Source organism: Platichthys flesus, chromosome 6 (assembly GCF_949316205.1).
Source record: "Platichthys flesus chromosome 6, fPlaFle2.1, whole genome shotgun sequence".
NCBI lineage: Eukaryota > Metazoa > Chordata > Actinopteri > Pleuronectiformes > Pleuronectidae > Platichthys > Platichthys flesus.
Window position 1 is genome coordinate 26,670,709 of NC_084950.1, and position 27,303 is coordinate 26,698,011.

At 39.8% G+C, this 27,303-nt stretch overlaps 1 protein-coding gene across 1 annotated transcript in view; it reads right to left on the minus strand.

The window, feature by feature from the left end:
• Positions 1-628: 628 nt before the first annotated feature.
• Positions 629-27,303, minus strand: part of smpd3 (sphingomyelin phosphodiesterase 3) — a 67,470-nt gene continuing 40,795 nt past the window's right edge. Inside the window, exons 5-10 of the mRNA XM_062390209.1 lie at positions 20,177-20,252; positions 8,703-8,864; positions 8,009-8,098; positions 6,244-6,307; positions 5,137-5,305; positions 629-3,442 (exon numbers count right to left, since the gene is read on the minus strand). Coding sequence (XP_062246193.1) covers positions 3,341-3,442; positions 5,137-5,305; positions 6,244-6,307; positions 8,009-8,098; positions 8,703-8,864; positions 20,177-20,252 — 663 coding nt within the window. The 3' untranslated portion in view covers positions 629-3,340. The remainder of the gene's footprint in view (positions 3,443-5,136; positions 5,306-6,243; positions 6,308-8,008; positions 8,099-8,702; positions 8,865-20,176; positions 20,253-27,303) is intronic.

Genomic DNA, 27,303 nt, shown 5'->3' on the forward strand with positions numbered 1-27,303 from the left:
AACAATGGGAGCAGTGGGAGCTTGAGCTGGCGCAGCAGGAGCATCCTTCCACACTGTTGAGTCAACGTTTAGAGGTGTCCTGGGGGTCCCTTGTTTATACAAGGAGGGAGCCCCTTTTTTTTTTTGAGTTTTTGGGACGGCAGACATGCCAGATACCCAAATGTACGTGTAGAAGCACTACAAAAGTGGAATTTTCATAATATGTCCCATTTAAGAGAATCTGTAGCAACTTTCTATAACTCACTGTTGACCGATAGTGTATTTACTCAAGTATATTGACATAATGCATTCCCTAGCCCCTTACCCTAACCATCAGAGCTAAGTGCCTAACCCTAATCTAACCCTAATTCTAACCCCAACGCTCGTAACTATGGGTAAACAAACACACACAAACACACAAAGAGTTTCACGCTTTCCACAGGCCTGTATGATGCATACTGTGGCCTACTGCCCTTACTGTATTACCTTTCAGCTCGGTGTGTTCGGAGAAAAATCAGTTAGGACATTTGTATTGAAAAGCACAATGTTGAAACTTACTCCTGGTGTCAAGTAACAGATGTTTTATTTCTGTTAAAAATGTTTACCAAGGAAATCAAACTGTATCTGAAACCTTTAACTGTTACTGTAATCCATGTTTTATTCAAAAGCCAGACTTCTACAGAGGTCATTACACACGTCATATAAAGGTGCTAACGTTAGCATTAACCACTGTCTACTTGCCACGAGGTACAGCCATCATTGCATTTACAGAACAAGATGTTGGAAAGTGTCCTCCGAGCAGCCCTACTTCTTCAGAGCAGGCTGGACACTACAGTGACGTGCTATCACAAAGTAGAAGACCTGGGCCAGGGCTTGCTTGTTATTATGCTCACTTTAGTAGACAAAATAATTTATAAAAATAGCAGCAAATCAAGAGTCAACATTGGTGATTCTTTCAATAGACAGCTCTTGGCAAATAAAGGTTAGATTTGATGCTGAATTTGCGTCGTTCCTGCTTAACACAATTTAATTGACTACGTAGCAATAGCATCTTTAAAAGAAATACACAGCCTGACTTTGGTAGTTGTCCCATGTTGACTGATGACAACATTGACCAACATGATCCTGGTGTTCCCAGTAAACTAGATCATTGATCTGCAGTTTCCTGCATGTTATCATGAATAATATTGATCGATAGGAAGGATTCCATCACAAAAACCAACTTTTTTTTTAATAGCTTTAATAGGACCATTTTCAAGAAAAAGAAAACCTTGACTTCCTGTTACAAATGAAAAGGAAAATTCATCAATAAAAAACACCCTTACTTGTTTGGGTCAACATTATTGGTCATGTATGACCAGTAATTTGTAGTGGCTAAAGCAAACTTTCGTAAAATTGTTGTTGTATAAAGCACAATATGCAATAACAATAACAATATTCTCTCTAAGCAAAGATATGGCCATATCTCATTAAAGATATCTGATAATTTAGGTCTGGGCCTTTTTCCACATTTAACCTAATGTTCAATGGGAGCACCTGAGCAAGTGGGTCTACTGGGGACACAAGGAAAGTTTATGTAAACAAGTCTCTTAATAATTACACTGATTCAACTGTTCTAAACAACATTTCAGCTCCGGTTAAAATCTATGGACTGTCTGGCTCTGTTAAAGATTGGGAGTAAATGCTAATGAAATAGTGCAACAGTATTTTTATGAACTACAATACTCCAAAGGTTGTAATCTCTGGATTTGTGTGCATCCTTCTTTAGATCACATTGATGTCCAACCAGCAGCAGAAGTAGTGTGTGAATAGGCGATAGGAGCAGAATACTAAAGGCTGAATAAATATGAAGAACAGTACAACTTGCAAATTTTTTTTACTTTGATTTGACTATTTGCCACACTCACCACATAGATTCTGTATATTGGTTGGTGGGCTAGTCTTGGTCTTGATTGGGACTTAATAAAATGTTTAAACATATTATTTACTATAAATTATACAGTATATGTGCAGCCTTTAGGTCTTCAAGGGGGTTCTGTGTCATGACATTTTTCCTACTAGCCAATATGGCTGTGGTCATACAAAAATCTGGGCTGCATGCTATAAATTAGCAAGTGCACAGATCAGATGTGCTTACAGCACCACGATGGCTTACTAACAAGATAGATACAATAGTTCGTTGGACTGACAATATCAACGGTTGTAGACATTTTGAAGTTGTTATTTGAGCACCCCAAACACAGCCAGCAGAGGCTGTGTTACATCATCATCTGATGTGTGTAGTTGTGTTTCTGTCTTTGTAAGTTACATCAACAGGGTCCAGTCTCACATGCACATACCGTTAGTGTATGTATCAGGGCAAAATCCTTCCCGACTTGTCAGGCATCCAGATGTATGCAAGCATGTATCAAGTCTCTATATTAATGTTGTAAACTGATGCCATTTCCTTCATGCATCAGCAAATGCTCAGTTCAAACTATCATACCAAAAATGTCCTTTACTTTTTAAATTGTCACCAATCATGGCTGAAAAAACATGCTATAAGAGATGCATCAACAACTTTCTTCTTCAGTTTCATCCCATTAAACAATACCTTTCGTGAGAAACATACAATATCGTATTAAACAGGCATTAAACTTACTATAAAAAGTAATGTGGCGACAATAGAAATGTTATATTATTTTTCTGCTTTTAGAAACACAAGTTTTAGTTACAAGAAAAAAGACACTTGTTGAGGTTCCTGGGATGACAAGGGAGCAGTAAGGTGAATGACTGACAGCAGAACACATGAACACAGAAGGTCAGTGTAAAGGCCAGTCAGCTGCTGTACACTCTCATCACTTAAATCATGTGTTTTCCTCTTTTTACATAGTCAGTAAAAGAGGATCCAACTGTCCCTGAAGGTAGAGTCATAACAAATAAAATAATACTTACACTACAACTGAAACAGATCAAATAAAGGAGAGAGTGTAAAATAGATACATAAACAATTCACTGTAAATATAACTCTCTAAGGTCGAAAGGGAGTGTTGGAGGAGAGGAACGGAGACGCCAGGCGATATTCAACAGTCAAGTCAAGTCTTGATTACTTGTGGTGTGTGTGTGTCTGTGTGATGAACATCTTTCTGGCTTTCTAAACTAAGTCCAGAGATTTTTCCTTTCATATACAATTACTGCTCACTCTTGTCTACCTTCTGATTCTCACTTCATCCAAGCACTCCTCTGCTCACTCATTCCTTCATTACACTTTCCATTGTTCTCTCAAGAAGCTCCATATCCGTAAACTCTTAATTCTTTCTTCTTTTCCTGGACGCCCGTCGTTCCTCCATGGCAGTATTTTAGAAAAGCTTGGTTGGTCAATCTATGGCTCCTCCTCCCCAGTTGAAACAGCCAATCTCATAGCCACAGACAGGTGGTCGGTGAGGCCAGCCAACTGGGTGACAAAGCTGAACTCCTCAATATCCTGTAGGGGAAAGAGAAAAGAATTCTTATCATCAAATCATCAATGGAAAGGGGTTAAAGTAAAGGTTGGGCACTCTTCCAAAAATCACATAAATCTTTAAAACTAAATATTGTTTCAGAATCGTGACCTCAATATTGAAATATATTGTTAAGGATTTCCAGACAATTATTTTCCAGACAATTATATTTTTTTGAAAACTGCCCTCAGAATGATAATGTGCATCATTGTCTTAAATCCACAGTTTTATAAACACTGTGTGTTTATCTTAAGGCAGCATTATTTCCTCACTGCTCTTTAATGCACCTAATGATTTTTTATGTTTCTGACTGTCAGGTTGTACTGATCTGAGTAAAACACTGTGTGCATGTTCCATTGGATGCGTCCTTCCAAGGTGAGTAAAATAAGAATCTCTTGAAATTGAATTGTAGAAGTCAAGATTATGATATAGCCTGCAATTGTCAGTGCTACCCTACATTTGTTCTTGCTGTATGGGACTGAGATCATATCTGTGCAGTCCAGGCAAGTTCTGCTACAGCAAATTTGAAAAAAAAATTTCTTTGTGGGACTGGTTCCGAGGACAGGGAGAGCAGTGAACATAAAATACCATACAAAATTATAAAAAATTATGGTAATTTAAATATTTTTCTACAACCGTAGAATTAAAAGAAAAAAATACAATAATTTAGTATTTTACACAAGCATTTCAGTTATCAAGAGTGCGTGAGATTGCTCTTTAGTGTGCCTAGATTCTGTTCTTACATAAGAACAAATTCCAGATAAGAAAACATTGGTAAATGTTGAATTTAAGTAAAATGCTTAAGTGGGTTTTAAGAAATAATTTCTTCTTAAGAAAGGATGCTGAATAAGGAAATAAGGAAAACAACAATTGTCAGTCAACATCAATTTCACTGTCAGTGTAAAGTGAAATGATATTACAGTTACTACATTCTGGCACAAGGTGGCATCAAGTGGCTGTGGTTTGAAAGAGTCAGAACAGACCGAGAGATGTTCAGTGTATATCATGTGATTTGGTTTTCCAACCACATTATTGCCCTCATTCCTTCCAACATGTTTTTTTGAGTGTCATTGTGGTTTTAAATCTTATAAAAATCTCTTTACATTACATTACATGTCATGTCATGTCATGTCATTTATCTGACGCTTTTATCCAAAGCGACTTACATTTTAGAACACTCAGCATTTATGAGGGGCCATTTAGGGGTTCAGTATCTTGCCAAGGACACTTAGGCATGCAGATGGGATAGAGTGGGATTCAAACCGGCAACCTTCTTGTTGCAGAGCCCCCGCTCTATCCCCTAGGCCACGCTCTCCCCGTATCTATCAAACGTTTTCCTGAGTAATGAGAAAGTTTAACTTCCACTAATATTTCATGTGACTCATGTGTTGGTAGGTTTTTGCTCTTAATTGTAAGCTGAGAGAACATATAAAGATATCTATATTATGTGCTATTTTTTAGCATTAGGCTGCAACATAACAACATTTACCATCGCAATGCACTGTAGCATGGACAATGGAGCTCTTTGGCACGGAAGAATATAATATATCCAGTTTTGGATGCTCAGATTGTACCATTGTTGGTTTTGATATTTTTTTACAGGATCTGTTTACAGAAATAAAAGTACTTAATATCTATTGCACCTTTATCCTCTAAAACGTTTGCTCCTTAACCGTACCAGTTTCCAGTCCTGCTGCAGGCCCTCATCGCTGTAGAGGATGTAGTCTATCCGGCGTCCATTGCCCTTCAGTGGGATCTTCCTCCCCTTCTGACTGCTGGCGGGACACTGGCTCTTACTGGGGGGGAACACCAAGTACTCCTTCCTCCCGTCCTCGTTCTCCATCACTCTGATGGACACACAGTGCAGGGGAAGCATCAGAATATGTAGTGAAGTTTGGAAAGAGAAACAGATAGATACAAAGGTGGACATAGAGTGTAGCCTTGAATATATTTGGTCAAACTCCAAATACAGGAAAAGTCAAGGAAGCAAAACTCACGTCCAAAAAAGGTCACTTTTATTTTAAATCCATCATAAAAATTGTAGTCAAATTACACTGTTAAATTAAAGTGTTATCTCTACCTTTTCCTGGTTTCTTTGAACGTGCTAAAACGGAAAACTGCTTATGATTGTACTGCTGCCTGTTTCTCCTCTAGGGTGCGCTGTTACATTCTTGTGTGTGGCTTCCCACATCATTTCCACAGAAAGGTACTGATTGGCAGAGTGAGACTCTTGCATGCCCTTGTCCAAAACAGTTTATCAAACCTGCGGTAGAACAGGTGGAACTGTGGAAGCATCTTCTGGCTGATAAATAATGAATCAGAGGAATCAGGATACGGTGATGGAGAATCTAGAGAGCTGCTGGAAGAGCAGATGCAGTTTATTGAGATAAGCAGCAGTTAACAATGTGTGCGTCTGAAGGCTTTACAGGGGACATTAACAGCCAGATATCATCACATAGTACAGACTTATGCTGTAGATCCTTCTGACCTCCGTCCCCCTGAGAGAGACCAAGTGACCATGAGACACTGCATGTTATGGCTGTGAGCCTTATCAGTAACGTCCTAGCCATCCTAGAGACACATTCTGAACTATTGTTAATAGGTTATGACATGTGAATGGGACCTGTGTATAAAAGCAGGACATACGTCATATATTTATTATGACAACAGTATAATCACTACATCCTTTTGTCTCTCTTTGCTCATACACACACACACACACTGTTAGGTTTTACTCATGTTGTTGCCTTTAATTAAACATAACACGTATGTGTGGGTGACTTACTTTTGTAAACTTTCAGGTGAGCTGACCTCATCGTCATAAAGGCCACTGGTATCCAGTAGAGTACCTGTTGGAATAGTCACACATTACTATTTATTTATAATAGTTTATCTTATTTCAGTGTCTCCCTAAAAACCCCATTAAACAAGACCTAATACCCCCCCCCCCCCATAGGCAAGTCAACAGGATAATTAAAAGCTAAAAAATATATGTTATAAAAAACGCATAATATGTACTGAATATACACCTTTCACTCCAGAGGGGTTTGTATATACATGTTATTTGGTAAAGTAATAAACATTAGGATTGCACAAGGATGTAAAAAGCTGTATTTGCAGTTTGTACATCGATATAATATATTGTCCTATTGCACCTACCTATATGAGTAAAGGATGTAGTAAAAGCAGCTCTGAAAGTACTGTTTTAGCTAGTGTGAAAGTGCTCTGTCCGGTCTGGGTCACTGGCAGTCTCCATTTAAAGTTTCTGCAAATATTTCCAACGTTCTTTTCAGTAGCATGGTTATTGATCCAGTGTACACTTTAAAATCCTCCTCCTATTGGTGACGAGCAAATATATAATAGATATTTATATATATAATGCATTTATTGTAACTCGCTTTGGATAAAAGCGTTAGCTTAATGATATGTCTTGTAATGTATTGTAAAATAATATATTAATGCTCTTTATGTGCAAAATGGCTATTTGATGTGGCAAAGGAGGAGTCAGCACTTTATTCTGAGAGCAGCCTTTTTCTCAGCCTTCATTGTCCTCAGACCACAATCCACTGTCATCATTCAGTGAAATATATGAGCCAGAGAGAGACGAGCACTCAGAGACAACAAGGATGTGAGGCCAATGTTGAAACGTGTTTAAAATGGGCCATATGGAGAAAGCAGCACTCCAGTGTTACTCCAGTCTATTCACAGGTTTTGGCAGCTCTTAGTAAAAGTAAGCGTGTGATGTGCAGCCAGCACTTTTCACACATCTAAAAGCAAGTTTAAGATCACTGAAACAAATATGGTGAGGTGTCATACTCAATGAAGGACAGAGTGGCTGCTGCCTGTCTGCTACCTTCAGGTCATTTGGGAAAGAGTCGATAAAAGAGAGTTTTCCTATATCAAGTGGTTAACATGAGCCCTGTTTCTCTATCATCTTCAATCTTGACATTCCCTTTGCATAATCTTTATGAAACGGGATCATCCTTCCTCCCTTTTTCTGTTAATGATTCATTGTTCTATTCTTCCCCCGCTCTCCCTCTTCCCTTCCTGTAAAAGCGGCCTAACGGGCTGTGCTCCTCTGGCTCCTCTGGAACAATGTGCCTGTCCAAATAAACACACCCTCCTCTAAATGAGCCCTTTCAATCTGTCGTGCCCACACGTGTGCCTAAAATACCGCTGGCCGAAATAATCCAGACCAAAACCCCCAGTCCCTACGTCACTAATGCCCATGTATCACACGCTGTAGGCTACTGGGTGTATTTTAAATCACACAGTGGGTGAAGCCTGTTTAAGCCAGACAGAGCCAGATTATGTGCTCTGCTCTACATGTTCTGTATATATCACCAGATGTCTTGGGCCATGGAGGTTATGTCTCTTTGAATGCGTATTTACAGAAACACATTCATGTCATAATGCAGTAGCATAACTCATTTAAGGATCAGTTTGTGGTATTTTCATCTCTAAATGCATATTTATTTGCACGATAAGCTAGTGTGTGTGATGTCATAGTGTGTCCCTATGTATGGCTGTGCTTGTGTGCGCGTTGTTACCCGGAGCCCATGGTTTGTCCTCCCCTGGCCCCAGGCGACATGGGTCCTTGTATTGGGTAAAAAGTGCGTGCTGCTGCTCCAGCTTGTCCTCTGGAAAACACACACACACAATTGTAATCCAACATGCCTCCTGTTTGGCTTCCATACTGTGACGCCTCCTATGATACACAGTGAAGGTCTGTGTTTTGATGAGTGCTAAAGGTTGTGTAGCAGGTAACATCGTACACCTTTTGATGCAAGTCACTTGAAATGAAATGAGATCAAACTGATGGGAACAAGATTAAATAAGTATATGTAGCCTGTGAGGACATAAAATATGAGGTGCAAGTTTCAGTAGATTAACATCAATCATATTTAAAGTAGGTAGAAAGAAAGATAATGGCTTATTATTATGTAACTGTGATATTAATTCTGCAACTACAACATGAACATATTGCAATGTAATAGTGGGAAAAAACAATTATGTTAATGTTACAATAATATGCTTATTATTTAGCACGTTCGAAAGCCTGGCCCCATGCAGCTATAAGAGGTCCTACACATGTTTAATGAATTTCAGTTTACATCACGTATACGTAATGGGTGGTTGTTATGGATGAGATGTTGGACGATGGAACCTCTTACAGATTGTTGTGTGAACTGTTGGCTTCAAAGTAATTTAGAGTAAAGAGGTTTAGCTGAGACAGCTGCATACCCGAGGAGCAGTTGTCAAAGTTGAGGTCTCCCAGGATGACATCAAAGGCCACCAGGTCCTCTAGCACTTTTTCTCCTTCAGGCGATTTGGATGAGGACTGACGAAATTCGGCCCCCCACCGGAGCACCATGTCCAGCTGCTCACATCGCACAGAGGAGTCACCTGATGGACAAGTAGTGTGTGTATGTGCATGTTAAGTTAAGAGAGGGAGAATGGGAGAGAAGTAAATTAATACAAAGTACCACAATCCCAAAATGACCTGAACTGATCTACACATACAATCAGATAAGCTGTGTCCAATTAACCCATACTATATCATCAGATAATATGTGTAATATGGGAAGGGTCACTTGATAGGCAGCAGAAGCCAAGGGAAGCCTCTTAAGAAATGCCCCCTGCCACTGTATTTGTGCATTACAATGTTTACCTGACGGATCTGTATCTTGCATGTCGACGGATATGTCAAAGACATAATAGATATGATACTATCCAAGGTTGTGAGATATATAATTCCTCTGGTACTGATAACCAGCTATTTTCAATTTCAGAAAGTACACTTTTTGCAGCTAAATAAGCTTCTGTTAATAGTTCACTCAGAAGTTGGTGGAGACCAAAGTCCGAGCTATAAGGAGGGTAACAGGAGGGTAAGGAGGGACAGGATTACGGTAAGCGTGCTGCGTCATTTCCTGTTTTCTTGCCACTGGTGGTGGTCGCTCTGCGAATTAGCTCCGCTGCTAAACACAACTGTTTCCCTGTAGCACTACGGCTAAAATCACCGGTCTGTAGTTAAACACTCGCACATACCAACCCTTATTCTATCGTGCTTAGTGATTCTGTGTTCTGTCTGAGCTCACCTTCGTAGCTATATAGCAGCGATGTCTTCTCTCTCTCCCTGTTGCTCTACTGCTCTCTCTTGCTCCGAGTGTCTAATGTTTACCTACTCCTCTGCCTCCCTTAACAGTAGTGGTACACGTAATAAATGTAGTGTGTTGATAGCGATGGAGGCTCGGCTTAGCGACTTAGAAGCTCGGCTCAGCAGCTTAGAAACTCTGTTAGCTGTAGTTAGCCGGCTCCCGCTAGCCGCGGAGCCACCTAGCTTAGCACGTAGCTTAGCCTTAACGAGCAGTCCCCAGACTAGTCCCGTGCAGCCGGGAGCCCAGGGCAGATGGGTGACGTTCCAGAGGGGGCATAGTGCTAGACTTAGAAAGCCCACGATTAAAGAGCCACCAGCTCACGTTTCAAATAGATTCTCTCCACTCAGCGAGGCACCCGCTGATAAACAAACTCTGATTATTGGCGACTCGGTTCTGAGAAACGTCAGGTTAGCGACACCAGCGACCATAGTTAATTGTATCCCAGGGGCCAGAGCCGGCGACATCGAATCTAAACTTAAGTTAATGGCTAAATCTAAAAAAGGTAAATACAATAAAATCGTAATTCACGTCGGCAGCAACGACTCCCGGCTTCGTATGTCGGAGGTCACTAAATTGAATGTTGAGTCGGTGTGTGCTTTTGCTAAAACGATGTCGGACACAGTAGTTTTCTCTGGCCCGCTCCCTAATACAACAGGTGATGACATGTTTAGCCGCATGTTGTCTTTTAACAGCTGGCTGTCGAGGTGGTGTCCTGTAAACGGCGTGGGCTTTATAGATAATTAGCTAACTTTTTTGAGAAAACCTGGTCTTGTTAGGAGAGACGGCGTTCATCCCACTTGGGATGGAGCAGCTCTCTTATCTAGGAATATTACTAAATCTATAACATGACAACCCATAGTTGGGACCAGGAAGCAGAGCTGCAGTGCTAAACACTTCTCTGCGCTCCCTCTGGATCAGTCACAAAACCCCATAGAGATTGTGTCTGTTCACCGTCCGATTAAATTATTGAAATTAAACAATAATAGAGCGAGAACTCCACACAAAAATTTAATACAAATTAAAACAACCTCTGAAACAATACAGGAAACCCAGACTTTTAAATGTGGTCTTTTAAACATTAGATCACTGGAAAAAAAGGCTCTTTTAGTTAATGAAATAGTCTCTGATTACAACATAGATTTATTGTCCCTCACTGAGACGTGGCTGCATCCCGATGATTATGTCAGTCTAAATTAATCTACTCCCCCCAGTCATATCAATTCACAGGTTCCTAGAGAAATTGGGCGAGGAGGTGGAGTTGCTGCTATTTTTAACTCCAGTCTATCAATTAATCCTAAACCTAAACTCAGCTACAAGTCATTTGAATGTCTGGTTCTTAGTCTTCCACGCCAATCCAGGAACCACCAACAGCCAATCATATTTGCCGTAGTTTACCGTGCTCCCAGGGCTTATACTGAATTTTTAAAGGAATTCCCTGAGTTTTTATCAAACTTAGTCCTAAAGACCGATAAAAATATTATTGTTGGTGACTTTAATATTCATGTTGATAATAATAAAGATTGCCTTAGCGTAGCATTTATTTCAATACTAGACTCTATTGGTTTCAGTCAGTGTGTGCACAAACCTACTCATTGTGGTAACCACACACTTGACCTTGTATTATCGTACGGTGTCGCAATTGAAAATTTAACAGTACTTCCGCGCAATCCAGTTCTATCAGACCATAATTTAATAACCTTTGATTTTTCAATAACTGAATATATGCCACTAATAAAAAATTCATTTTCTAGATGTCTACCTGATAGTGCTGTAGCTAAATTTAAGGAAATAATCCCAATTACATTTAAACCCGTATTAGCAGTAGATATAAACAACAAATTCTTTAAAACCCTGAGCTCCATTGAGATCGACCACCTCATCGATAGCTCTGCAGACTCATTACGATTAACATTAGACTCAATAGCGCCTCTAAAAAAGAAAAATGTCAAACATAGTAAATTAGCTCCGTGGTATAATTCCCAGGCAAATGAGTTAAAACAATTATCAAGAAAACTAGAAAGGAAGTGGCGCTCCAGCAACAATGTTGAAAACCTCATAGACTGGAAGAATAGTGTTAAAGAATATAAAAAGGCTCTCCACAAAGTAAGAGCCGCCTACTATTCAAAACTAATAGAAGAGAATAAAAATAACCCCAGGTTTCTCTTCTGCACTGTAGCCAGGCTGACAGAGAGTCACACCTCCACCGAACCCAGTATTCCTCCATCCCTAAATAGCAATATCTTTATGACCTTTTTTAATGATAAAATTCAAACTATTAGAAATAAAATCAACCATCTCCTGCCCTCAATTGGCACTAATACCCTCCCAACAACAGAGATCTCAGAAACGGCTGAGAATCCTACCCATTACTTAGACAGCTTCTCTCTGATCACCCGTGATCAGTTTACCAAATTAATCTCAGGTTCTAAACCAACAACCTGTATCTTAGATCCCATTCCTACCAACTTACTTAAAGACATTCTGCCCCTAATTGATAGTTCGTTACTTAACATTATCAATCTGTCATTATCATCAGGTTATGTACCACAGTCTTTTAAAATAGCTGTCATCAAACCCCTACTCAAAAAACCCACCCTAGACCCAGAGGTTTTAGCCAATTACAGACCAATATCTAACCTCTCCTTCATTTCTAAAATCTTAGAAAAAGTGGTAGCCAATCAGCTGTGTGAGTTTCTCCAGGAAAATAATATATATGAAGACTTTCAATCGGGGTTTAGAGCCAATCACAGTACAGAGACAGCCTTGGCAAAAGTCACTAATGACCTTTTAATAGCCTCAGATCAGGGACTTGTGTCTGTCCTCGTTCTGTTAGATCTCAGTGCAGCATTCGACACAATTGACCATCAAATTTTATTACAAAGACTAAAACAGTTAATTAACATTAATGGAACCGCCCTTAACTGGTTTAAATCGTATTTTTCTGATCGCTCCCAATTTGTGCAAATTAATGATGAGTCATCTGTGCGCACCAAAGTTAATCATGGTGTTCCACAGGGCTCTGTGCTCGGCCCAATTTTATTCTCATTATATATGCTTCCACTAGGAAACATTATCAGGACACACTCGGTAAATTTCCACTGCTATGCGGATGACACCCAGCTATACTTGTCATTAAAACCTGAACAAAGTAATCAATTAACTAAACTTCGAACATGTCTCAAGGACATAAAAACCTGGATGACCCGCAATTTTCTCTTATTAAACTCAGACAAAACAGAGGTTATAATACTTGGCCCCAAACACCTTAGAGATGCATTATCTAATGATATAGCTGCGCTAGACGACATTGCACTTGCTTCCAATGAAACAGTCAGGAACTTGGGAGTGATCTTCGATCCTGATTTATCCTTTAATAGTCACTTAAAACAAATTTCTAGGACCGCTTTTTTCCACTTGCGTAATATTTCAAAAATTAGACATGTCCTTTCACAAAAAGATGCAGAAAAACTAGTCCACGCCTTTGTTACATCGAGACTGGACTATTGTAATTCATTATTATCAGGCTCCAGCAGGAAGTCGTTAAAGACTCTACAGCTTGTCCAAAATGCTGCAGCACGTGTCCTGACGAGAACAAAGAGAAGAGAGCACATTTCTCCAATATTAGCATCGCTACACTGGCTTCCAGTTAAATCTAGAATAGAATTTAAAATTCTCCTCCTCACCTTCAAGGCCCTTAATAATATAGCGCCTTTATACCTTAAAGAGCTGTTAATACCTTATAAACCCACTAGAGCACTCCGCTCCCAGAATTCAAGCCTACTTGTCGTCCCTAAATTCTCTAAAAGTAGAGTAGGAGCCAGAGCTTTTAGCCATCAAGCCCCTCGGCTGTGGAATCATCTACCACTTTCAGTTCGGGAGGCAGTCACCATCTGTTCGTTTAAAAGTAGGCTCAAAACCTTCCTTTTTGATAAAGCTTATAGTTAGAGCTAATTAAGCTTTATCACCCGCAGATCCAGGGCCTCTGTGGCCGCACCATGGATTACGGTTTGTGGATCGCTCACCGGGGGTCGCGGTGTTGGATCCAGTGTGGCGGATTCTGAGTCATGTGGGCTGATCGTGGTGCTGGTGGCGGACCCTGTGTCGCGTTGGCATTGGGCACGGGCGGTGGACCAGGACCGCAGTGGTGGCTTGTGATGGGTCCTCCTGGTGGGCGGCGGTGGACGGTGACTGAGGACTGAAGTGGCGTCTGGTCTGGATGGTGGATCGTGGTCTAGATGGTTGCTGAGCATGGACTGTGCTTCATCAATGCTGCTAGAGACTTTGATTATTGATGATGTTCTCCTGCACGTGGCATCTATTGCACTTCTGTCCGTCCTGGGAGAGGGATCCCTCACATGTGGCTCTCTCTGAGGTTTCTACATATTTTTACCCTGTTAAAAGGGTTTTTTGTAGTTTTTCCTTACTCTTGCTGAGGGTTAAGGACAGAGGATGTCACACCCTGTTAAAGCCCTATGAGATGAATTGTAATTTGTGAATATGGGCTATACAAATAAAATTTGATTGATTGATTGATTTTTTGAACTATTGGATGTTGTCGTTACTTAATGTCTGCTGCCATGCATCACTATATGGTGTCTAATGCCTTTCTTTGCACGTAGCTTGTATATATTATTATTGTACTTTACAGTTGCACAAAACTAGAACTGTTTCCTTACATGATGACAGGCATTTAGGTTTATTTGCCCCGTTATAAAAATCAATGCATTTTTTGTGCTATTTTGCTATTGCCAGCGTTGCCTCTGTCCCCTGCTTCCAGGAAACCTGATAAATTGGAAGTGGAGAGCGTGTGTATAGAGGAGAAGGTGTGTATAGAGGGATGTGGTGGGTGAGAGTGTGAGAAACAAAGAGGTGTCAAGATATTGGTGGGTAAGTGGGTGGCTTTGGCTTGATTACTCTCAGCTCTAACTCAAGTAAAAGTAAAATGCAATACTTTTTCTTTTTTCTTTTGTGTTACTGGATTACTAAGAGAGAGAGACAAAGCAGGGAACCGTGGAAGTGTGTTTACTCTGAAGTTACCTATGGATGCGTGATTATTGTGTGTGTGTGTGTGTTAAAAAAATGCAACCAGGATGTTGTCCTTCAAATGGTCAGCAAAATGTTAAATATCAATGGGGATATTTTGCATTATACAGTATGTATGTATGCATGGTGAAATACATGTCAGACAAATCTTTTTTTAAACCGTTTATTATATTACAGACTCTAAAATAATAGATCATTAATTGCACAGATCAGCTATCAATTATTATGTCTAACCAAGAAGAGACCATTAATGGGTGTATTGATTTTGATGATCCAGCACCACACAGGAGTTAAGGTTAAAGGTTAGGTCTTTGGATATTGTCCCTTCCCACTCGTCCTTTCAATGCTGTACATGGAGCCCAATTGTTTCCTCCCGATTGGATTTCAGCTTGTTTTGATGAAAATAATGCTGTAGCTGGTTGGGTATCTTACTTTGATTGGAAGGAGGCTTCGTTTGTGTTTCAAGGTCATTTAGTTTTTTAGTTCTTCATACAAAAACCAATACCCTTTCATACCTCCATACATCAGGACTAATGTAAGACTTTATTTTTAGTCTAAGGGGTGAATTAATGGAGCCGATACAACAAGGCACTATGTTCACATTAAGGCAGTCTGTAAAAGCATATTTTTCTCTTTGTTGCAGTCCTCCTTTCCAAATAAAATAGTGTTTTTCTCCCTTTGCAAATGAGCTTTTCCAAAATGGCCTCTAGAGCAGTGGTTCTTAACCTTATTGGAGGTACTGAACCCTGCAAGCTTCATCAGTGAATTCACCGAACCCTTCGTGACTGGAAAAGTAAAATATGATTTCTTCAAAACATAAGTATATATTTTTTAGTGCACAAAATGAACCATGCATCAGTTACACACAAAATCACTCTGTTCAAAGAACAAAACCAACTAAACATGAATTTCACACAAAAACATAACTCAATGAATATTTACTGCAAATCCATGTGTCGTTTGCTGTTGCCTTTCAGATACAAGTTCAGAAATGCGCGGCTTCACCTTGGCAAGTGCCACTCTCATATCATTTTCGCAACAAAGTCTGTTCCTTTTCTTAGTTTTTATGTCTACCATCCTCAAAAAGTATTGCTCACATAGATATGTTGTAACAAACGGTGTCAGTATCTCAAGGGCTTTCTTAGCAATAAGAGGGTATGGTACGATCTGGTGACACCAAAATGCCAGAGCATTGTTGTGTTGAAGAGTTAGTGATGGGTCGGTCGTGAACGATTCGTTAGTTTTGAACGAATCCTTACAAGGACTCGGGAGTAACGAGTCCTCTCAAAGAGAGATTCGTTCATTTTCTCGTGGCCGAGCATCGGGACTGTTGCATAGGCTGCTGCAGGTCACGTGAAAAAGGATCCAAAGACTCGTATCCGGCAGATGAACGAATCACTGATCCGAAGACTCTGTTGGCAGAAGAACGAAACACTGATCTGAAGACACGGTCAGGAGGTAAACGATTCGCTCATCTGCCGGGTACAAGTCTTTGGATCCTTTTCCACGTGACCTCCATAGGCTCAGAAGAGGAAACAGTTACCTCATTCCCTTTCGCGTGTTAAAAAGCAGCCATGACTGACAGCTTTTGTGTGGCAGATCATATTTTTTTTTAAGAAAACCTCCTCTATTATATACAGTAAAACATGACAGTTTGTATGGTTTTAAATTGTCATTTATTGTCACACTGGCATTTAATTATCACGGGAAATCATTACACTGCACTAAACTGTAAGTGTAAATGTAAAGTGAAAATAACAAAACCAGTCATTATGACTTGTGAATAGGGCTGAACGATTTGGGGAAATAATCTAATTGCGATTTCCCCCCCCCCCTCCCCCGAAATATTGCGATTAAGATTTATTATGCGATTCTTTTATTTTATCCTCTCTTTACCCCCCAAAAAAGGTAATGAATGATTTAAATATGACCAACACAATATTAGATACTGTACAATATTCTTTCCCACATTTTTATTTAACTGCTCATTACAGAAACAAGAATAACAAATCAGTGTGCATTTAAGTAATTTAATCAAAGTCATTGTAAGTATAAACACAAGGCATGGACTTTTTAAAACCTGTGGTGCAAATTTACCATCTTTAGAATTTTTTTTTTTTAAATATAGGTGTCTTACTACTCTCAAGTCTAACATTTCCAGTGTTGGGAAGGATACTTTCAAAACGTATTCTGTTACAGAATGCAGAATACATGCCCAAAAATTTAATCTGTAACGTATTCCGTTACATTAACTAATCTGAGTAACGTATTCTGAATACTTGGATTACTTCCACATTGAATTGCATTTTATAAGTGTAGGAATGCGGCGTTGTTATAGTCAGTGTATCATCAGCAGTTTAAGCTCTGTGTCCGCAGATGCGGCGGGCCAGCTGGATGTGCTGGCAGCGTGGGGATCAGGTGCTCCATAGATTCCTGTTCATGTCCGGGTGGACGTGCAGCGGTATGGAGGCTCCGGTCCCCAGCAGGAACACCCCCATGCTGACTCGCAGATGTGTATGTAGGTGATGGAGCTCGGCTCGCCCTGGAGCCCGCACCGTGGTCACCGGCGAGATGAGCTCGCTCTGTGTGGCCGACACGTCGCCCGAAGACTCTGTGGCCAGATGACCGAATCATTGATCGGAAAACACAGTCGGGAGTTGAACGATTCGTTCAACTGCCGGGTAGGAGTCTTTGGATCGTTTGCACCCCCCCTTTCATAACGAACGAATGACTCAAAAAGAGATTCGTTCATTTTACTGAACGAGATTCAAAGAACGGGTACGGTAAAAAGATCCGGACTTCCCATCACTATGAAGAGTTGCCGTTGAAGCTGGGTTTGCTGAAGTTCAATGATTTCGTCGAGGTATTCATCGTTGACATCTGCTATTGCAACACTAAACGTGAACGGCTGTCTCACCCATGCTGGATATGACTCTGTGGTGGGGAAGTATCCGTCGAGAGACTTTGCGAGCTCATCTAAGTACATGGCAATTACTTGCTTCAGCTCCCCAGGTACAGAAATGTCTCCAATTCCAGACACGTCATCGAACTTACTTACACAGTCGTCCAGCATGGGAAAGTTTGCGAAGTTATCATTCTCTGTTCATCGTTTCCATGAAGGTAGCTTTTTTTTATACGCCTCCAGGTTTTCTTCCGCTTCGATTATGTTGACTCCACCGTCCTGCATCTGACGATTGAGATTATTGATAGCATCGAAAATATCAGCCATGTACGCTGAAATGAGAATGTACTCAGAATTTTCGAAGCAATGTTCGTACTCTCGCAAAAACAGGGCTAATTCCACATGCATGGCAAAAAGATTTAGCACCTTTCCCCGGGATAACCACCGAACATTAGAATGGTACAGAAGTACCTCGAATTCCGAGCCCATTTCCTTACACAGCTCTTTGAAGATGCAGTGCTTCATAGCACTATTTCGCACGCATGCCTATGCAGAACACAGTGCATAACATGGCTGGAGCTCCGTCCGAACAAACTGCAGAAACCATATTCCATGAAAGATTGTTGTCTCTGAAGAAGTCATCCACGAGTTTCTTCACATCGACTGCCTTGGTTGTTGTTGTAAGAGGCTTACAAAATAAAAAAACCTTCCATCAGCTTTAGCAATGTGGCCTGATCACCTGCAGCCAATGATGGCCAAGCGGAGCGTGACGTCACGAATAATACGAGGTGGCTGAACTATTTGTGTAACGCATTTTTACTGAGCAACTAAATATTTGTAATCTAACACGGCAAAGAAACTTTTTTGAAACTCACAGTGGGTCCATCCCGTTTACTTTTCACGTTGGTATGCCCCCACCCTGAGCAATGCAACGCTGTTGCGGCACACTGACAGCAGTTCGCCCCGGTTGACAGTAGCAACACCGTCCAGTGCGGGGGGGCGTGGTGACGGTGCCTCCTTCTCCGCTCATCCACCCCCTCCGTGCGCCTCGCCGGTCTGCTCCGATGTCGGACCTGGCAGCAAGGTGCGTCAGCGGAGGCGGGGGGATGGCCGAACCCCTGAGAGTCACTCACCGAAACCCCTGGGGCTCGATCGAACCCAGGTTATGAACCACTGCTATAGAGTATGTTCAGTAAATCCTTAAACCACAGTGTGTGGTGTTGTACACAGTACATCAGGTACATTAGGTCATCCCTTTTTCCAAAGGGATGACCTAAGCCAGCTCACTAAGGGTCTGGTGATGTGGCATTGAACCTGTAGCTGCCTCTAAATGCCAGCGTAGCCAAACACACAGCAGAGCTGCTGTTGTTGATTTTGTCTGGCATCATGACCATAAAATAAGGATTTTAACACAAGGTTCATTGGAAAATTAATGCTTGTTAACATGGAATGTTTATGGATCTAGATAAAGTAAGATTTTTTTTCTCAGAGTGCCCCACAATGGAATAATGACTGTCTCACTTCTTACTATGTTGGCTTTGTTTTACTGTTTAGTTATTTGTCAAGAGGAAGAAGGCCAAGAAAGAAAAGATTCACCAATTGGCTTATTGCAGATGTACCCAGAAAACATGTAGCATACATGTAGCAAATGACTTAATAGAACAAATTTAAAAGTGTATAATGAGAAGAACATTTTGCAGGGACAGTGTAAAATGTTGTTCTTTCTGTTACTATTTTACCTCAGTTGGGTGGTATATTGTAAAAATGGTTCAGGTCAGAAGCCTAAGCCTGCTTTAGTATAAGTAAAGTATTAATCTATTATTGACCGAAATTAACTAAAATTTTAAAAACACACTGAAATGAATGTAGATTAAATCCTTCCTGCTACGGCTAATGATGCTACGACTAGCACACTAGGTACAAAAGCTGTTACACATCTGAGAAGCTGTTATGACAGCATATGGACACATTTATATAAAAAGTCTGGACACACTGCCCACTCTCACACACCTAAACTACACTGAACTGGAGTAGAACAACAGACTTACAGGTTTACAGCAGTAATGTCAGATTAAGGTTTTACCACATACAGACATCATTATTGTTCATTACATACTTCTTCCTCTCAGCAAAAAACAGGTCACCAAGCCCCTTTTTTCCTCCGCATCTTAGCCCCCAGACCCCAAAGGGTTTATGTTTGATCTATTTTTAGAAACAGACCTGGCATTTCTATATTTAGGCCTGTGTGAATAGTAGGAGTAGCTCTAAATAGCAAGCGAAAGGGGGGGAGATATGTCTTTGGTAAAAAATGAGGGAGGCTTCGACCAGAGGCTTTAAATAGGGCTGTGGCGCCTTAGAAAACTTGAGCCAGTCGCCATGGGAACAGCAGGAGGAGGCAAGCCGGGGTTTTGATGCACCCATTTATCTAGCTATCTGAACACACACACACACACACACAAACACTTACACACACACACACAAACACACACAATCACTTTGTTCTCCGGTCCTAAAACTGTGTACATATTATTGTGTACATGACATTTATTAGTGTGAATGTTGGTCAGAGAAAGCGAGACAGAGAGTTTAGACAAATGCTGAACATGTTACTGTACCTTCTATGGCATGGAGGTGTGTACATGTGAGATATCCCACAACCCTTTGCTCCTGATGGGAGGTGCCCACGTGAACCTGCAGGGGACCAGAGACAAACATGACTTAATGTCAATCCGCTGTGTTCAAACAAGCAACATCAAAGCCCACTTAACAAGTGTGTTGTGTATGAAGAGTGTGTGATCATGAAAGCTTAGCTTAAACTCCAAACCCTGTGGGGAAGAGAGACATTTCTGCTGTTTAGGTGAATCCTGGGGTAAAGAGAATGAATAAAAAATATGTAGCTTGCATTTACCTGAGCGAACTAAATTAACTGACTGTTGACTTAACAGCTAATTATCTACATAATGTGATTTAAAGAAAAGCATCTAACAATTGCAAAGATCATCATAAAATAATCCGTATATTTAAAAAAATGATGTGACATTAAATTACTCCATTGGTAAGTGACACAAGGATCTTGTATGAATTGAAATTGCAATATTATTAGATAATTTAAATAATGATGACGTATTTTGCAAATATGAAATCCTCATCTTTTAAATATTAAGCAATATTTAAGTTATGTTATGATAATATATATATATATACATATATATTTTGAATGTACAATCATATATATACTGTATATATATATAATATATATATTTGTACTAATTCTGTAACAAATATGTAATGGCTTCTTTACGAGATGAGGGTCCATTAATGAGAAGCTCCATATCTAAGTAAACTACGTATCAATTGAAAAATGAGAAAGTAAAGATTTGATACAAAGAGCATTCAAGGAGGTGGAATAAAGGGCTACGGAGAAAGGGAGATGGTGATTGTGGAGTGGGAAGGTGTCTGGGTGGAGCCGATCTGTAACAAGGCAGAATACACCCTGTTTGAGGACAGTGTTCAAGGGGGTTTATCAAAGCCATAGAGTCGGCAATCAATGTGCCACTTAATCTAAGTAACAAACCACAATACATTAGATCCATGTAGACGGCTGCCAGCTGCAACACAACAAAAATTCAACATCCTGTTTATCCAATTAATGAAAGCTTTTATATTAACATGCTGTCTGGCTTGGTTTTTGCTCAGAATAATCCTCTGACAAACAGTAAAATGGTGCCTCTCAGTCTGTATTCTTGAATTTAACAGAACAGCTGGCCTTTTTGTGTGGAGTCTGTGCATGGGTGTTTCATGTTTCATGAGTCCAGAGCCAAGCAAGTTTGGTGAGGTGCCTCTAAAGCAGCGATATGGTACCTTTTTGATGAGATCTACCCACCTGATATCCTCTGAAAAACCCAGTGGCTATATTTATTTTATTTTTGCAATCTTTTTTATGCATATTTATATATTCAATGCAAAATATTCACATTACTAGCTGTTCAATAAATATATTCATGTTGACAGAAACTGCTAAATGCACAGTATTTAACTTGTCAGCTCAACAATATGTTCTGCAGTAGAGATGCTAATGCCAGTGCTGTGTTTTTACATAGAGTTTCCCCTGAAAATTGCCATAAATATGACAATTGTATTTCCTTGTTTAAAAGTACTTCTATGTACTCAAATAAATGCCAGTACTATATAGTATGTAGCCGTGCATCCTTTACTACTGTATATATCTGACATTAAACGCCTTTATTGTACGATTTAATTGTTTTTAATAAACAAAAACGCTTTTATTTTGAAACATGTAAAGGAAGTGGTGTTGTATTTGTGATGTAAATTCAAAAGATAGACATTAAACATATAATGAATGATAATTTCACCGTCTATTCTGCTGTGAACTGCCTGCAATGTTTATCTGTAGAATATGTCATAATATGTCACATATTTGCAACACACCAATTTCAAGGTAAAATTACTCCAGCACTCCAATAATTTGTTCTAAACAAGGCTTTTATTGTTATCGATTCACAAGACCGGAAGATGCACAACTTCATACTGTAGAGTCCTAACATTTATTTATTTGAGTACATAACCAAAGTTTTATATGAGGAAATATAGTAGATATACCAGTAGCTATGCTGCAAAACTACAGCAGAACAACAGCCCTTTCGACACGCAACAGATCTGTGGCACAACTGCAGCCAGTGTGGCCAACGCATTAAGGGGATCGACAATGAAGGCTTTCGAGATTGCAACCGGCCTGTAAAATCTGCTCTGCAGAATTGAGGACCAAAGACACAAACATCTACTGTATTGTGTTGTCACTACTGTAGAGTTACATGATTATACCGTTCCCCTATGAAAGGCCATCATCCCTAGCATTTATGAAAACATAATTTGTATTCACCATCCACATATCTGGGGTTTCAGTGATTCCAGCCGCCACAATTTTACAATGTGGTACAGCAAGTCAAGGAGAGTAAATCATCAGACTCCCAGACAGGTTTAAAAAGAATCCCTCGTTAAATGTGATTATTCAAACCATAATAAGTAAAGGTAATTAAAAAACCTCCTATTAAGTTTACGTTTATGGCAGCATGGTTGGATAAAACTGAATCACAAACTTTTATTTATTGGATTTAAAGGATGTTTACAGCAGATGGTCATAACTTTAAAACTTCAATAATTGAGTGATTGATTGGGGCAGCATAATTGTCAATATATTCTCAAAACAGCCCAGTTCACACTACACAACTTTCAAAGTCATTAGATCTCTACTCAGTTCACATGACATGACTTCCTAAGGCAATTTTGGAGTGTTGGAATTGTGAGTTCCCACTATGATTGACTGGTGTTGGGGGTCACACACTACATTCTTTCACCGGGAGAATATCCCTGACAAGTACGTCTGGTCTCTACTGTGAGCCAAAATGATCCTCCAGCTCTTCTGCATCATCCTGCCTTGCAAGATGAACTTGAGGGCTGTGAAAGGTGCCTATAAATATTATTATTTTTATTATTATTATTATTATCCTGCATACAGAATGACATATCATGCTATAGGAGAGGTGAAACCAGTAAGTGGGCATCACTTGTAAAGCTGAACCCGACAGGCATTCAGCTTTTTCTGTTTGAACCTGATTTGAGCCTGATAAAGTTGATTTAAGCTTCACTGAGTTTGTGTTACTCCGTGCCCAACACCCATGGTTATTGCTGTTTTTTCTCCAATTACAGACATCGGCAGTGTAAATACGGGGGGACTTCACCTCTACACTACTCCCTTCACTCTGTCCTAATTGGCTGGAGTTAGCTGGAGTTGTCGCAGACTCTGGTTGGAGTCTGCATTGCTTCAGTGAGTCTTTAGGAGTTCACATAGTGTTTGGTAATTGCTGATAACGTGTTGATAAGAGGGTATTGTCTGTGAGGCTTAGACAAACTATCTAACATATCACTTTAACAAACTTGTCATAAGGGATTTACGTTTATAATTTTTTTACAGTGGATACAGAGGACTATAAGCATTCATTTCAAATCAGTCTTGAGGCAAAGATTTAGGTTGTTTCATATATTTATGATAGGGCTCCTGGTCATGTTCAGAGAGGTGCTTTGATGTGACATGCTCCACTAAACTGTGCTTGACTGAACCAAGGCAGCCGACCTCACTGAAACAATCAGGCAGACCTTTGAAGAATTCTGCAATGAGGACAGCTTCAATGAGCTGTGGAATAAAGTGACAGAAACATGTAATGAAAGAATCGTTCCTACCAACAAACAAAGATTTGTTGAGAGAAAATATGCTGTCTCAAAAAACTAAATGATCAAGTAGATGGAGAGATGCGCCTTAAAGTCCAACTGTGGCATAATGAGGGGCATACATGCTCTAAAATAATCACAACAATTACTTCTCAAAAGGGAGGTGTGGTGAAGCCATGGCTTCTGTCGTGCACACAGGTCAGTCTCCATCATCACCGCATAGTGTGGAATCTCGCCCATGTTCAGACACACTGGGCCCATGATGCAGCTGGAAGTGCTCACCTGGGCCACACCGAGCTCACCCTTCCCCTCACAGGGGGATTGGTTTTATTAGTGATGATGAACGATAAAGTTAGAATTTCAAGACGGACTGACAATTTGTCAAACAATTGCCGGACACAACTTGATAAATGATGCAGAGCCAGTAAGAGCTGCAACATTTTCTTGCATGAACATGTTGCGGTTAAGGATATCAGCACAAACCTTGGATGGTTAACTTGAGCTTGTCAGTCGAAAATAAAGACAAACGTTCTGTACAGAATGTACGGTAACTTCCTTTAAAAATATGAAGGCTGAAGGTAGTAAGAAATAAATTTACATAGCTGCATCCTCCAGTAAAATGTTTAGCCCTTAGCTCATAACATGCTTGTCATGTGATGCCTTCATTCAGTCAAATAAATGTGTATAATTTAGGATCAATTCGTGTTTACTAGAATGAAGAAAGAAATTCACACTAACACGTTTGGCCATGGTCTTAAAGCAACCCAATGAGGAGGGGACTTTCATTTAGGAAATTGGAAAACAGTTGTCAACAATGTGATGGCTGTTTTGGCTTGATATCTGTGCTGAGCTCCTCATGAAAAATTCTGACAGTCGCAATAAAGCGTTCTCCTAATTAAGTTGATTTTAATACCAGAGCTCTGGCTGTAGACTGAAGCACAGTGATTACACCTTACAGCAAAGCTTTTACATTTTCTCTGAAGATTTTAGGTTCTAAATCAATTCCTTTTAATGGAATGAGTACTTTGTGAGAACGGGCTTGCGGACCAGGGGTCTCATTTATAACCGTTACGTACGCACAAAATGGGGCCTGAAACGTGCGTACGCCACTTCTCATGACAAAGTTGGGATTTATAAAAACAATCTTGACGGGAAAATGTGCGTATTTCCCAGGGATCTCATTTATAACCGTTGATTGATATTCGTGCCGTGCTTTGCATTGACCATTTATGGTTGAAAGTGGGCTTGTGGAGGGCGGATTTGGAGGCAGATCCAAGTACGAACGTTTCCAGGTGGACTGTGATTTATAAAACGAACATTGCGTTCAGCTTTTTGTACGTAAGTACACTTTTAGTATGAATCCTACGCACTCTTTTATAAATGAGACCCCAGAGCAGTCAGATTTGCTCACTTTTGTTAAATGCATTATCAGTTGCATTTCTAATCGTATTGAATAAGACGTATGTCAATGAAAATGTGACATCTGTATTGGTTTGCTGATACCACCTGACCAACCCTGTCCCCTTTCTTTGTTCACACATTGAAACAAGTAACCCAACCACCACCTCTAAGGTTCATTATTTAACAGATTCAATGTTGGCTGTTTTACTGAATTGGGAAAAACATCAGGTGGTATTTTTACTGTGATTAAGAAAAAAAACTATGTTTTTGTATGGAGGATACTAAACAGATATAAATTTGTTAACCTGTTAAAAGAGCCAGAGAACTTATTTTACTATTCTAATCTAAGGCTTGGCAAAATAAACCAATAAGCCATTTCCCACAGTGATAAACTATTCCCTCAAGGACTAATGTATGAGCTGTTATTAAATCCATATATGTAAGAAATATGCCCACTCAGTCTGCTTTGACCACTCTGTGTTAATAAACTACAATATATATGTAATATGAGAGCCTGTATTTGTTTCTGTTACATACCTTATATGTCCTTGTTGGTTTTAATGTCTCAGTTTGAGTAAATCTTACCACAGAGGTCATTAAAATTTCATCTAATCAGCTAAATTTGTTTTCTGTCCCTTCCCCCTGACACTGTCCTCATTGCCTCTCTTTATGTTGCTCCCATCCTCTCCGTCTTCCTTCCCATCTGCATGCCATGCTCTGTATTAATATTTCAGGAGCTTATATATGCTTCAATAGGTGTGTGTGCACCATGCATCTGACTAGAAGCCTGAGGGGAATCTAATGTGTCATGCATACAGGAAAGACTGGACTTCCATTGTGTTTACTTTGTCTGTGGTTTATGCAGGAGATGGAGTTCAGAAAGCTAAATATGTTGGAGTTCTGTGTTATGATTAAGGAAAACCTGGACTTGAAGCAATTTTTGCTGAAATGAGCAGAAAGTGTTTTTAACCCTTCAGTTCTGTATAGCCTAAGTAAAAAAAGAACATGATGTTGAAAGGAAATGCATTTCTTTAAACACAGTAAATGATTTGGAATACCCAATATGAGATGCTACAACCTCCCAAGACTTCTCACTCTCTATACAGGCCATTGAATCAGAACTGACTGGAACTGAAATGAGCTGTGAGTGGTGATTTCAATCTTAAAACCAAGCAAAACAATATGAGTTATAAAATATGCTGTAACTAATTACCTTAACTTTGGACTCGAGCTACCACTCTGCATTAATCAAATGAGTTTGATGGCTTCACTTGAAAACCAAGCAGCCATTTTATTGTGATGACAGACAGGCAAGAGAAAACAGCAGGTCGGCTTTCTACCACTACATGCCTTGAAATGTGGATTTGTTTTATGGTCTTTAAAGATGAGCAAACAAGTCTTTTCTCATTCAGCATGGTAGCAGTATTATCCTTAATGGATGCAGTCTGGTGTTTCCCTGCTGTAAATCTTGTGGAACTAAAGATGCTGCCTGTAGTTTTTTCACACAGTTCCCTCACATCCATTTGAATACATATTCTCTTCATTACACACTGTATCACAAAACTCTACTCAAGGGATTTGGGCTAGTTCAAATTAATTAAGTGACGTCCAGTCTCAAGTGAGCTGAGGAAATGTTAATTAATTTACATAAAACAAATCACGTCTAGTCTAAGTCCAAGTAAAGTCATTAAATAAATAAATCATTAAGCCAAAATGAAAAGGGGTATATGTGAGTTTTACTATTGCTACATAGACAACTTTAACATTAGCAACTGTTTTACACTACTGATCAGACTGTAAAAAGTGGATGAGACTTTCTGGCAATGTGCTTAATTGCTTCAACATACATTTACAAGACATTAACTACTTTGTGTCACTCTGTAAATATGAATTTGAGCAAAATAAAAAAGTGTTCCTCAAGGGTCCATTCTTGGGCCTCTTTGATTCAGCATCTCCACGCGCCCTCAGATTATTGAATATTATAAATAAAATATATTTTAAATATCAATTAAAATTATACAGGAGATATACCTATCACTACACTGCATCAAAGTAGAACAGAAATGGAACTTAACCTTGGAACTCCGTCCCCCAA